Here is a 13,831-nt window from a genome sequence, read left to right as displayed (position 1 = left end):
TATGCCAAGAGAATTGGAGAGAAATTTTATTACCCTGGGGACTAGTGGGGGTAAGTGAGGGAGAGGTGGGTGCTGCAAACAGGTCTGGGCTGGTTTGAGAGAGGCAGAGGAAGTTGGATGGGCCTTTATAGCATCTAGGAAGTGGGGCTGGTGAAAATGCCGCACAGGCTGTAGATTTGCAAGTTTTAAATTTCTCAACTGCACCAATTTTTGTTGCCAGTTTTAAATTTCCCACCAATGCCAAAGAAGGAGGCAGGCTGGAGAATTACAAGTTTTAAATTTCCCACTACAGCCAAAAACAGAGTCATGCGGGCTGTAGATTTGCTAGTTTTAAATTTCCTGCTGGCATCAAAGGAAAAGGTGCCCGGACTTTCTTATCACCCTGACCGGAAGCAGGGACCAACTATGCATGCTCCAAGATTTTGAGACTTTTCACTTTTTTGTTTATTTTGATTATTCCCTGTCTTTTCCTGTAAAGCTTATTTTCAGGGTCAGAAGCAAATAGCTGTATAGAGAAGAAAGACAAAACTAGCTCAAATAAAAAAAATGGTAGGATTCAGTGACTGGATTTATGTGTGTGTTATGTGAGCCACACAGTATTTTCAGTCTGGGCAATTCTTAAGAGATGAATTGGGCCAGCCGTGGTGGCTCACACTTGTTAATCTCAGCACTTTGGGAGGCCGAGGCAGGCGGATCACCTGAGGTGGGGAGTTTGAGAGCAGCCTGACCAACATGGAGCTACCAGGAGTGAGGCAGGAGAACCTTGAACCGGAAAAGAGGTGATGGTGAGATCGCGATTGGACTCACCTGACAAACGAAATCATCTGAGAGATGAACCAGTACTGCTATAAACCTTGCGGAGAAAGTTGGGAGAAGAAACTTTTGCAGTTCAAAGCACAATGTCTAGAAAATGTTTCTGTAAGCAGTATTTTGGCAAGTGTTTTTCTTGTAAACGTATTTACAAGTTCCAGTGATTCTCCCACTTCAGCCTCCCAAGTAGCTGGGATTACAGGCATGCGCCACCACACCCAGCTGATTTTGTATTTTTAGGAAAGATGGGGTTTCACTATGTTGGTCAGGCTGACTGGGCCTGACTGGGGTTCAGATAAGGAGGAGGAGAAAGGTGAGGAGGAAAGGTAAGTGGTCTCAAACTCCTCACCCCAGGTGATCCACCCACCTCAGCCTCCCAAAGTGCTGGAATCACAGGTGTGAGCCACCGAACCCAGCCGTAAATGTATTTTTCCTTAGCATTTTTGTAACTACTATAGGCATCTATATGGCAATTAGAAATAACACAGAGACAGGCAAAACCATATGTTTAAAACAAAATGTGGTAAAAATAACTAGTATTTTGAGACGTGTTTCAAGTACAGTATTTCCAGAAAACAATATATATATATATATATATATTTTTTTTTTTTTTAACTCGTGTCTTTAGCCCTCACACACAGGGAAGACCCGGAATTAATGTTTCTCTGTAGTCAGGTACAACGTATTTTTTGGGATGACAACTCCAGGTTAAATGGAGCGTTTGCTTAGAAGAGCTGCACCCACGCTGGTCAATTTCACTTCCTCCGCCGCCTTCGACGGTAAGTAAAGTAGCTGCACATGTACCAGCCGTCCGTGGGCGGCTAAAAGGCCCCGGATGTTCAGGGGGTGGAGTCGGCCTCTACCCATGAGGCAGCGCGCGCAGTTATATACTCCTGCCCCGTGCTGAGGCGCCGGTTCCGCGCTGAAAGTCTCCGGGGGAGTCGCTGTTGCTGAGGCTGTCGCCCGAGGTTTTCGCGCTCCTCCCTTTCCTCCTCCTCTTTCTCCTCCTCCTTATACGAACCCCAGTCAGACCGATCTGCTCTGCTCTCGGTAAGCGGCCCCCGCCCCCGCCTGTGCCGCGCGGAAGCAGGCAGCAGCTCTCCCGCGCGGCCGAGGCAGCCTTCCCCAGAGGGCGGTTCTGAGGGTGGCTGGCTGAGGGTCTCTATGCGGGTGCGGATCCACGGGGGTGCGGGGGAGGGGACAGGCTTGGCGGTGTGGTAGTTGGTGGGCCACCATCTTGCGCCGGGCCCTGAAGGGGGAGGGTTTTCTGGAGGTAGAGCCTGGCGGCCCGTGGTTTCGCGGGCCGCGGCAGCTGCGGCAGCGTTCTCACCTCCTGAGTCCTGCCGGTCTGTTTCCAACTCGGTTTGGGTTTTTCATTCTGGAGGCAGCTCCCTTTCGTCTTTTGTACGGTTGATACTGATGTTTGACGGAGACCCGCCCACCCTCAAGTCTCTTCAGTCAAACGAAAAGAGACTTGAGGGGATTCCGAACTTTCAGGCATCAGAGATCCTGTGACCCCCTCTTTCTGCCCAGGTTCCCCCCCACACAGGACCGGTCATTCCATGCCCACAACCTTGTTCTGGTCAAAGCGACTTCCCTTCTCTGTCACAGAAATCGTGCTCCATTCCGTTATTGTCTAGAGGATAAGAGCCCTGAGGAGAAACGTGGAGTTAAATACACTATATTCTAACTAGGAGGTTTGCAGGTTTTACTTAAAGAGATGGAAAAAATTATGCTGAGGTATACTCCTGCTCTAGAGATGGAGGGAGTTCCTCTCAACTTCTCTCAGGTTTTAATGCTTTTTTAAGGAGAAGTTCGAGAGGAAATTGTCAAGTGAACCAGCTTCTGCAAGCACGGGAGACCTTCATCCAGGGGATTCTCTTTGTTTGGAAAGATTTGTTAGTTTTGTGGAGTTTTTTTAAATCTGCGACCTTAAATTTTTTTTACTATTGTTTTCAGGTTTGGACTATGAGTTGTAATGTCTTTTAGTGCCCCTAAACATAAAATTGAAACCTAGAAGTAGAGTTTTAAACTGCAAAAGTCTCATCTTAGTATTTGTGAGGTGTCCTGGTTTGGGGGTTACTGTGCAAACTTAATCTCCTTACGCGGAAACTTCATTGAGACTACAAAGGCACTGATTTGCTTGTAAAATTAGGGCTGTGTACCTTTGATGTTTCTACAGCCGTACACATTCCATTATAATCGTATCTTGCATTTGTGTATTTCATTGGTAGCACCCCTTTTGAGATGGGCTGTAGGGTGTTGATAGAACTGTTTGAAGATGAGGAAACAGCCTCAAGGACAGAACTTTACCGAGGTCATGTGCCTAGGAAGTGATGGAACCAATTCTTAAACCTAGGCTTTCTGACCCTCATTCAGTGTTCAATTTGCTATATTATGTCTCACTTTTTGTGAGAGTGAGGTGGTCACGGAGAATAAGCAAGGAGGCTCACTTAAAAATTTTAAGAAGTATTATTCAATTCCTTTTTCCTTTGTATTTTTATTTTTAAGGCTTCATTTTTTTTCAACTTTTTCATACTTTAATATTATTTCTAAGCATGTTGAAGAGTTGAAGAATATCCTATTGAAAAAGTTCTTAGGTTGAATAACTCCAAATCTCAGCTACTTGGTTTTCAGTGAGTTTGTCTTAAGTAGTGATTCAAAAAGATTTGATTTCCTCAGTAATTTTTGTTGTTGTTGTTTTGAGACGCAGTCTCGCACTGTCGCCCAGGCTGGAGTGCAGTGGCGCGATCTCAGCTCACTGCAACCTGTGCCTCCCGGGTTCGACCGATTCTCCTACCTCAGCCTCCCGAGCAGCTGGGGTTACAGGCCTCTGCCACCACGCCCGGCTAATTTTTGTAATTTTAGTAGAGATGGGGTTTCACTATGTTGGCCAGGCTGGTCTGGAACGCCTGACCTCGTGATCCACCCACCTCGGCCTCCCAAAGTGCTGGGATTACAGGAGTGAGCCTCCATGCCCAGCCTTCTTCAGTAATTTGAATCAAATATATATGTCTAGACTTTTTTTTCCCAGTGCTCTGCACATTCAGAGAAACATCACTAGTAATGAACTGTAGAAATGACCCCTGAAAGTAGAGTGTTTGTCTAGACTTTATTCATTTGCTGCAAAGTGGTTTTCTTTTAAGGAGTATTTTTTTTTTTCATTTTTTTGTTTCCTTTTTAACTTTGTATTGGCAAATGATAATTGTGCGTATTTATGGGGTACAATGTGATGTTTTGATATGTTTACATTATGGAAAGAGGCTAACATAGCCATCACCTTAACCAATTTATCATTTTGTTATGAGAATGTTAGAAATTATTTTAGCAATTTTGAAATATACATTATTAGTATTAGCTGTGGTCACCTTGTAGTGCAATAGATAACTAACACTTATTCCTCCAGCCTAATTAAACTTTGTACTCTTGGATCAACATCTTTTCCCCATCTGTCCCACCCCGAACTCCCAAGTCTCTGGTAACCATCTTTCTACTCTCTGTTTCTATGAGATAAAGTTGTTTAGATTCCACATGTGAGATCATACAATGTTTTTCCCCAGAGACTAAGAGAATCCAGCTGCTTTTTATTAAGATAAATATTAAAAGACATTTGCAAAAATGTAAATCAATATTACTTTTCTCATTAGATTTGTTTTTTAAAAGTTATTCTCATTAAAAGTATTTTATTAACTTGTAATGGTCTTATAAATATTTTAAATAAAAACATTTGAAATCTGTCTCAGTTTCAATTTCTAATATGAGAAATATCAACACATATTGTCCATATAAACATAAAGCTCATTGGGGTTCTCGTTAAGTTTTAAGTGAAAAGAAATCCTGGGATAAAAGAGTTTGAGAACTACTGATGTGATGCAGTTTATTTATGATATGATTTTAATTGAGCTCTTCATGTGAACTAGATTTATTTTCTTTAAGTGCTTGTATTCATCAATTTACGGTATGACTTCAGGTAAGGAAGGAGAAGTTGAGAAAAATAGTGCAAAGTACTGTAGGAATATTTCACATGCTTTATTTAATGTTCACAGTAGTGCTGCAAGGAAGGTATTACTGTTTTCGTTTTACAGGTAGAAAAACTAAGGCTTACAGAGGTTGATTATACTTACAGATTTGGCAGCCAGGAAGTGGTAGACCAGAAATTCCCACTCAGGTTTTCAGCCCCTATGTCCAGTGTTCCCGTCAATGCACTTACTTACATTTTCCCTGGTGGATAAGTTTTACTCCTATAAAAAGCAAATTGATTAATAATACATACTTCTTGAGGTTACTTTAGGAATTAGTGATTATAGAATATCTTATGAAACTTACATAAAATATTTACAGATTGGCTTCGAAAGGCCAGTAATTGTACATTAGTCTTTTCCCCATATTATGTCTTTTACATATGAATTATAATAAAAGTGTATGCCTATAAAGTCTATACCCTGAGTATGATGTAAAACTTCTTTGTAGAAGTATATTTTATTATAGTGCCCTATCCCAAAGCTACATAAAATGTTTTAAAATATAGGCAAACTTCTCAAAGTATTATGCTAGTGAGTTTTAAATCTTAGCGTAAACCAGCTATTTTCTACAAATAAATGAAGTATGACAATTAACAGAGACAAAAGTTGAAAACGAATAAATTAGGATAAAATAATAAAGTTATTAAATGTCTTCTCAAAATGTACCTGGACTTCATGTGTTCAGACTTTCAGAAAAAAAGATAATTTGCATAGTATAAAAACTTGGACAAAGAAAATATGAAGAGCCTCTATTTTCTTTCTGAATTGTGTATAATTTGTTCCCAAAACCTACTTTGAAAGTTTGAATCATTGAGATGCCAGTGAAATTGTCTAAGGAACCAAGATATAATCCAGTTTTCTTGGATTTGAGTACTATACCAATTCTTGGTATAAGAAAAACATTTCACAGACACCCCTGAACTTAAAATGTTTGAAACATTCTCAGAGTTCTTACACAACCATAAAACAAAGCAGTCAAGTGAAACTACAAAACCATTGCCATTTGAATCAGCTTTCATATATTGAATGAGTATTTTGCTGAGTCACTGCCTACTTCTATTGAGTTTTTCATACCTACTTATATATACTATATATATAATATATTCCCTACTTATATATAAATAATAGCAAGGTTTTTTATTTGAACCCTTTCAGTACCTTCATTTCTGTAGCTAACCATATTGTCATTGCCCTTCATTTAGTGCAAATGCGTCATTTAGGTATATAAGGTGGTCACCCAGGGAATCCCCAGAGCAGGCTTATATTAATTTTTTTAGATAGCAAAAGTTAGATCGCAAAACAAAAAGAGAATTATATTGTTATAGAGCTCTCTTGCACAACCTGGAATATATCTATTTTCCTGAGAGGTCTGTTGACCCTGGTTTGAAAAATGGGGCAATCCATTGATGAGTTTATTAGTAGTCTTAAACACAGTTGCCAGAAACGTAGCTCAAAGTAGATTAAACCAAAAATGAATAATTATTTTCTCTCTTAACTGAAAAGCTGTTGTGGATAATTTGCTTCAGGCATGGTTAGCTTCAGGTATTTAAATGGTATCATCAGGACTTGAATGTTTACCTACTCTCCCTTTCTCTACTCCAGAATCTTACAGCTTTGCTATCTTTGTTAGGTTCTTTGGTACTTTTTCTTTACATCACTCCCAAGCTTATATCCTACCAGCTTATTATTTTCTTTCTTTTTTTTTTTTTTTTTTTTTTTTGAGATGGTGTCTCACTCTGTCTCCCAGGCTGGAGTGCAGTGGTGCGATCTCGGCTCACTGCGGCCTCCACCTCCCAGGTTCAAGCCATTCTCCTGCCTCAGCCTCCTGAGTAGCTGAGATTACAGGCACGCGCCACCACGCCCAGCTAATTTTTATATTTTTAGTAGAGACTGGGTTTCACCATGTTGGTCAGGCTGGTCTTGAACTCCTGACCTTGCAGTCCACCCGCCTCTGCCTCCCAAAGTGCTGGGATTACAGGAGTAAGCCACCGCACCTGGCCTTATTATTTTCTTAATAGCATTATTGAGATACAATTCATATAGCATACAATTTACTCATTTGAAGTGTGCAATTCAGTCGTTTTAATATATTCACAGTTGTGCAGCTAGCACCACAGTTAATTTTAGAACATTTTCATCACCCCAGTAAGAAACCCTGTACCCATTAACAGTCACTCCCCATTTCCCACCAACCCTCCCAACCATTTGCAGCCACTACTCTACTTTCTGTCTATGGATTTGCCATTTCTAGACATTTGATATGAATGAAATCATACAATATGTGGTCTTTTTGACTGTCTTCCTCCACTTAGTATAATGTTCTCAAGGCCCATTCCTATTGTAACATGTATCAGTGCTTCATTCCTTTTTATTACCAAATAGTGTTCAGTTGTATGGATATATCACATTTTGTTTGTCCATTCCTGAGTTGATGGGTATTTGAGTTGTTTCCACTTTTTGGCTATTGTGAATAATGCCACTGTGAACATTTGTGTGCAAATTTTTGTGTGGACATATGTTTTCAATTGTCTGTCTCTAGGAGTGTAATTGCTAGGTCATGTGATAACTCTGTTTAACTTTGTGAGGAACTGCCAGAGTGTTTTCCACAGTGGCTGTACCATTTCACATTCCCACCAGCAGTGTATGAGGGTTCCAGTTTCTCTACATCCTTGCCAACACTTGTGATTATCTGTCTTTTAATTCTAGCCATCCTAGTGGGTGTAAAGTGACATCCATTAACTATTTAAATATTTTTTATTGTGGCAAAATACATATACTATTTACCATTTTAACTATGTTAATCTATTTTTAACTTTTTGTAGAATAAACTCTTGTAAAACATAGTTGAATTTGAGATACATAAAAGCTGAAACCAAAAAATAACTAAATAGGAATTATAATTATTTATACAGGCAGTTTTCAAAAAAATGAATGGGTTGTGTTCAGTAGGTGTTTCCTGAGTCAGTTACTCAGAATTCATTTTTTTCCCCCCAGAAGAACGGTGTATTAAACATGGGTATAGGATCTCCACCTGAATCAGTAGCTGAAATATGGAGCATTCTTTCCTCTTGTGCCTATTTTGATGCCAACTCTGAGTTGCAGAACCTAGAGACCCTCTGGAGTTGCTGTTATAGGAGCTCTGAGATGCCCACTGCATATCTTTGCTGGATATTCCATTTCTCTGACAGCTGACTTAATCCCCCATACAGTTCCTTCCCTTGCCACCAAAATTCTGATGCAGTGACTTTAGGAGTTTTTGTGATAGTTTTAGAAGGCTGCAATCCTTCCCCAAAGGAATCCATGAAGTTGTATGTATTTGTTTATTTTAAAAACTGGAACTAAGTATGGTAACATTCTTTTGACGTGTTGTCCCATAGAAATTCCATAGCTGCATCATCCACTACGGTAGCCGCTAACCACTTGTGGCTTTTGAGCACTTGAAATATGGCTAGAGTGACTGAGGAGCTGGATTTTTATTTTTTAATTAAGTTGAAGTAGCCACATGTGGCTAGTGGTTACCTCATTGGATAGCACAGCTTTGGACTGAAGTTATGGCTCTAATGGCATCTAAAGATTTCTGACTTTTTAGAGCGTTTATGAGCATACCAATTGAGACTCTTTGGTGGCTGCATTGGGCCTCAAAAGCTATCTCTATAGCCATAGACAGTAAATATGACTTGTTTATATAGACTACTTGTACATTTAGTAATCATTTTAGGATGGTTATGCCAATAAATATTTTATATGATCATTTAATTAAAGTGTTAAGCCAGGCGCAGTGATGTTCACCTGTAGTCCCAGTTACTTGGGGGATCACTTGAGCCCAAGAATTCAAGGTTGTGGTATGCGATGATCAGTCGTGCTTGTGAATAGCCACGGCACTCCAGCCTGGGCAACATAGTGAGACCTTGTCTCTAAAAAATAAAAATTAAAAAAAAAAGTGTTGTATGAGTCTCATATACTGTGCAATTGTGACTTTAAAAAATTCTGTGCTCTTGGTAGCAATAGATCCTTAATGTTGAGCAAGAATTGTCATGTATTTATCTGCGTGACATATGTATTACCTTAATTCTAATTTAGGAACAAGCACTAACTATCCAAGTAGTTGAGTTTAAAGAGATTATTCAAACATTTGTATCTTGAGTTCTCGTGCACTGCACATACCATATATTCTACATACAGAATAAACACTTTTAAAATACTATTTCAGTTATAAAACAAAAAAGGTAAAAATCGGACATCAGAAATCTAAAGTAGGATATTCAAGTCAGACCTCAAAACTAGGGACATTTACTGAATTACAGAATTCACTAGAGACTCTTGTAGTAGAAATACAAACATTTATACAAGTAACTTCTTCTGGAGTTAAAGTGATATTTTCCGCTTTGCTCTAATTTCGTCCAAATAATTTGGAATTAGGGAGTTTGCTTTTGCCAGTTGGAAGATAAAGACAAACGTGGAGACTGAATTAGCTCTGTATATCCTACTTTAGATTTCTGAAGTCTGATTTTTACCTTTTTTGTTTTATAACTGAAATAGTATTTTAAAAGTGTGTATTCTGTATGTAGAATATATGGTATGTGCAGTGCACAAGAACTCAGGATACAAATTCCTGTTTTAGAAAGCAATTCAAATTTTTTTGATAATGTTTAATGTAACAGCTTTTTGAAAAGCCCGAAGAACTGTAGACAGATTGTAAACTTCTGAAGGCAAGGACTATGGCTTATTCATCTTTATATTTTCCCTAGAACCTAGCACAGTACCCTGAGCACAAAAGGCAGTGAACAGTTACTTAATAATGAATTGTTTTATTATGCAATATATCCAATTACTTTTCTGTTACTTTTCGGTTCAGAGTTGATTCGAAAAACTAAAAATATCTAAATGTATGTGTTTTCTTATAGTAATAATATTTCTGAAATGTGAAGAATAGGAATCAGTTAAAGATTAATGTCAGCATTTCAGAATTCAGATTTACTAAAACATATATTACAGGGTAATTACTCATTTTTGCATAAAGATCCCTTTTGAAGTTTATTTGTAATCTGATAACTCCGATTTCTTCAAGTAGTAAATGTTTAATACATGTAACTATATGTTAAATGTATTCATTTGGGAATAAACCAATTACAGAAAATGAATTACCTGTGTGTATTAAACATATCAAACTCAAAAGGTGGGCTTTTGTAGGAGAAAAAGACTTAAATTTGTGTGCATTTAATTTAACAAAATCCACACTAGTAGTAGACATCTTTATTTTAGAGGGTGGAAAACTGAGACCTAGCTTACTGTCTTGTCTGGAGTCATATGGTGAGTGTGCTGGAGATCAAAATTAGACCCAAAGATTTTGGATCTCAGGTTTCATGTTTCAATACTTGGTGTTACTTAAAGTGACTCATAACATTGATTGATGTCATGTGTTCGTACTTAGGTGACCTTGCAACTTCATGGATGACGACAAACGTTTTCAACCGAAAAGTAAGTATTTCCGCTGTAGTTGATACTAATAGGCATGATTTTTGTACTGTAAACCTTTCAAAAGAAAAGGTTAGAGACAGAAGTGGGCACATTTTCTTAAAAACAAATATTTATTTATTTTTTTATTTTTATTTTTTTGAGACAGTCTCACTGTGTCGCACAGGCTGGAGTGCAGTGGCATGATCTCGGCTCACTGCAAGCTCCACCTCCTGGGTTCACGCCATTCTCCTGCCTCAGCCTCCTGAGTAGCTGGGACTACAGGCGCCCACCACCATGCCCAGCTAATTTTTTGTATTTTTAGTAGAGACGGGGTTTTACCGTGTTAGCCAGGATGGTCTCAGTCTCCTGACCTCGTGATCCACCCGCCTCGGCCTCCCAAAGTGCTGGGATTACAGGCGTGAGCCACTGTGCCTGGCCAAAACAAATATTTATTAAAGTAATGCATATTCCTAATTTAAAAAAAATACAGTAAACATGTCAGTAATAGATATGAAATGTTTCCTTCTCATCCCCAGAGATAACTACTGTTGTAGGTTTAGTATACATAATCACAAACTGTTTTCTATGCATAGACAAAAAATAATTTATGAATAAGATCATACTATATATGCTATTATGTGCCTTTTAAAAATTTTTGCTCAGTAGTATATCTTGAAATTAACAATGGCAGTACTCAGTTTAAGAGAATAGGGAAGACCTATTTATTTGTTCCCATAATATCACGATGGTATCAACATAATGTAAATTATTTTTTTAATTATCAGTATATATGAGTCTCCCTTGTTTCTTTAAATCTGGCATTGCATGGCTTTACCTAGTTTCTTACCCCGTAGATAATCATGTACATATCCAATACACTACTGTGTGTAGGAGGAAATACAAAGAAAGAAAATATGTTCTTCACTCTCAAGGAGCTTACTTTGGAGTTGAACATGTATAATTAAGACACACTAAGAAATAGTAGGCAGTTTGAGATCATATATATTAAATCTTGAATTGCATAGCATAGACTGTCAGTGCAGTAAGAGGTTAAAGAAAAACAAATCTAATGGTTTGCTGAGGAAGTTATAATTGAACTAAGAGTTGGAAAGGGGCAAGGAATCAATCTGGGGGGATATCTGCTTGAAGTTAGATACTTATTAATATGGCATTTTCCTGAATCTCTGTTACCACTTCTATTAGGTAGATATTGTGCTCATGTTAGAGGTGAGAAAATAGGTTCAAGTAATTTCTCCAGAGTCACATAATTAAAAATGGTGCAATGAGGATTTGAACTATTGAATTTGATGTCAAGTGCATGCTCTTTCCACTATACTCAAATCATGTGACAGTGTAAGGTAAGGAGAAAGGATATTCCAAGTAGAAGAAGCAGTACGAATGAGGACTTCAAGGGACACAATGAGTGCGGTATTTTCAAGTATTCAGAATATACAAATACTGAAATATGAATTAATACTTTTAATTGTCAGACTTACAGCATTCTATGTAATGTTTTTTGAGGTATTTGGAAAAAAGGGTCAGTTCATAATACTGGTTACATTTGGGAGAATGTGAAGATTTTTTGTTTTGGGGGTTTCTTTGGTAGGCAGACTACTGAACATCAAACAATGTTATGCCAAGCCATGATATCTGGCGTGTCTGTATAGAAGAGGAAATCAAAATGTTTTAAAAGAATGGAACCAATTTGTTAAGAGGTTTTGTTTGTGTCCTATCCTCAAATCATTGTTTTCAAGTTTTACATGTTAAGGCCGTGCTAAAGGATGGTCTTAATTTTGAGTCAAAAGTAGAAATGGCATTATTTTAATATAGTAAAATTACTGTTAGGAATGACTGCATTTGAGAAACAAAGATATCATTGTCTAAGCCAGAACCCTGAAGAAGTTTTATTTTGTTTTTATTTATTCTTATAGTTGTCCCCCACAATCTACATGTCACTCCACCACTTATATACATTCCCATTTTTATTATTTATTTTTTTGAGACAGAGTCTAGCACTGTGGCCCAGAGTGGAGAGCAGTGGTGCCATCTCTGCTCACTGCAACCTCTGCCACTCAGGATCAAGTGATTCTCCTGCCTCAGCCTCCCAAGTAGCTGGGATTGCAGGTGTGCCTCACCACTCCCGGCTAATTTTTGTAATTTTTGTAATTTTAGTAGAGACGAGGTTTCACCATGTTGGCCAGGCTGGTCTCAAACTCCTGGCCTCATCTCAGTCTACCAAAGTGCTGGGATTAAAGGCGTGAGCCACCGTGCCCAGACCCCATTGCTGTTACGTTAGTTTACATCTCCTTCACTACTTTTTAACCTAAACAATACACATATCTTTTTTTAAAGTCAAACAACTTGAAAAAGACTTTCAGTTACTTAAGCACAGTCTCTTAAAGGGAGGGAGTGAAGGAGAGAGAGAGAGAGAGAGAGAGAGAGGTAGAGATAGGTGTGTATGTGTGAGCACATGCAGGTACCTATATACTCCCTGTTTTTTCAAGCTAAAAAACTGAAAGCATGTGCTTTCAGTTGTATAGCTGTTTTTCTAATAATTACTTCCACGTTTCTCAATTTTTAAAACTCGTATGTACATACAGTTGTCTCTTGAATCATCAAGTTTTGCCATTACCTAGTGATTTTCTATCAAGGAAGATGAAGATTTTAGTTTTCTTAAAACTTTTTCTTTTAAGCATCTCTCAATATAGTTATATCTGAATTTTTCAGTAAATCATATTCCATGATTTTATGATGACCATAATACTGTTCACAGGTGAGTGAACATACATATTACATAATAATACATATTAATGTATCATGGGTACATTTCCTTTTCTCTTTTTCTATATATTGTTCAATTAAAATTTTCATTTTATAAGTTAGCAAAGTTTATTAAAACCTATAGCCACTCACACCCTTCCAGAGCCTTTTTTTTTTTTTTTTTGAGACAGAGTCTTGCTCTCACCCAGGCTGCAGTGCAGTGGTGCGATCTCGGCTCACTGCAAACTCCGCCTCCCAGGTTCACACCATTCTCCTGCCTCAGCCTCCCGAGTAGCTGGGACTGCAGGCACCTGCTACCATGCCTGGCTAATTTTTTTGTGTTCTTAGTAGAGACGGGGTTTCGCCATATTAGCCAGGATGGTCTCGATCTCCTGACCTCGTGATCCACCCTCCTCGGCCTCCCAAAGTGCTGGGATTACAGGTGTGAGCCACCGCGCCCGGCCCTCTTTCTTTTTTTTTTTTTATTTTCTGAGACAGTCTCATGCTGTTAACCTGGCTGGAGTGCAGTGGCACGATCTCAACTCACTGCACCTCTACCTCCCGGGTTCCAGCAATTCTCCTGCCTCAGCCTCCCGCCTAGCTGGGATTAAAGGCGTGCACCACCATGCACTGCAAATTTTTGTATTTTTGTTTTCAGTAGAGACAGGATTTTGCCATATGGACCACACTGGTCTCACACTCCTGACTTCAAGTGATAAGCCCACCTCAGCCTCCCAAAGTGCTGGGATTAAGGTCGTGAGCTACTGCGCCCCCCCCCCCCC

At 38.8% G+C, this 13,831-nt stretch overlaps 1 protein-coding gene across 2 annotated transcripts in view; it reads left to right on the top strand.

Annotated features, from left to right (window-relative positions):
* Positions 1–1,723: 1,723 nt before the first annotated feature.
* Positions 1,724–13,831, top strand: part of ZNF280C (zinc finger protein 280C) — a 66,667-nt gene continuing 54,559 nt past the window's right edge. Inside the window, exons 1-2 of one of the 2 annotated variants that reach the window (XM_032757606.2) lie at positions 1,724–1,860; positions 10,264–10,310. In XM_032757606.2, coding sequence (XP_032613497.1) covers positions 10,280–10,310 — 31 coding nt within the window. In that variant the 5' untranslated portion in view covers positions 1,724–1,860; positions 10,264–10,279. The remainder of the gene's footprint in view (positions 1,861–10,263; positions 10,311–13,831) is intronic. The other variant, XM_032757607.2, reaches the window with a different exon arrangement.

Source organism: Hylobates moloch, unplaced genomic scaffold (genome assembly GCF_009828535.3).
Source record: "Hylobates moloch isolate HMO894 unplaced genomic scaffold, HMol_V3 SCAFFOLD_7, whole genome shotgun sequence".
Taxonomy (NCBI): Eukaryota; Metazoa; Chordata; class Mammalia; order Primates; family Hylobatidae; genus Hylobates; species Hylobates moloch.
This window is presented reverse-complemented; position numbering and strand designations above follow the sequence as displayed.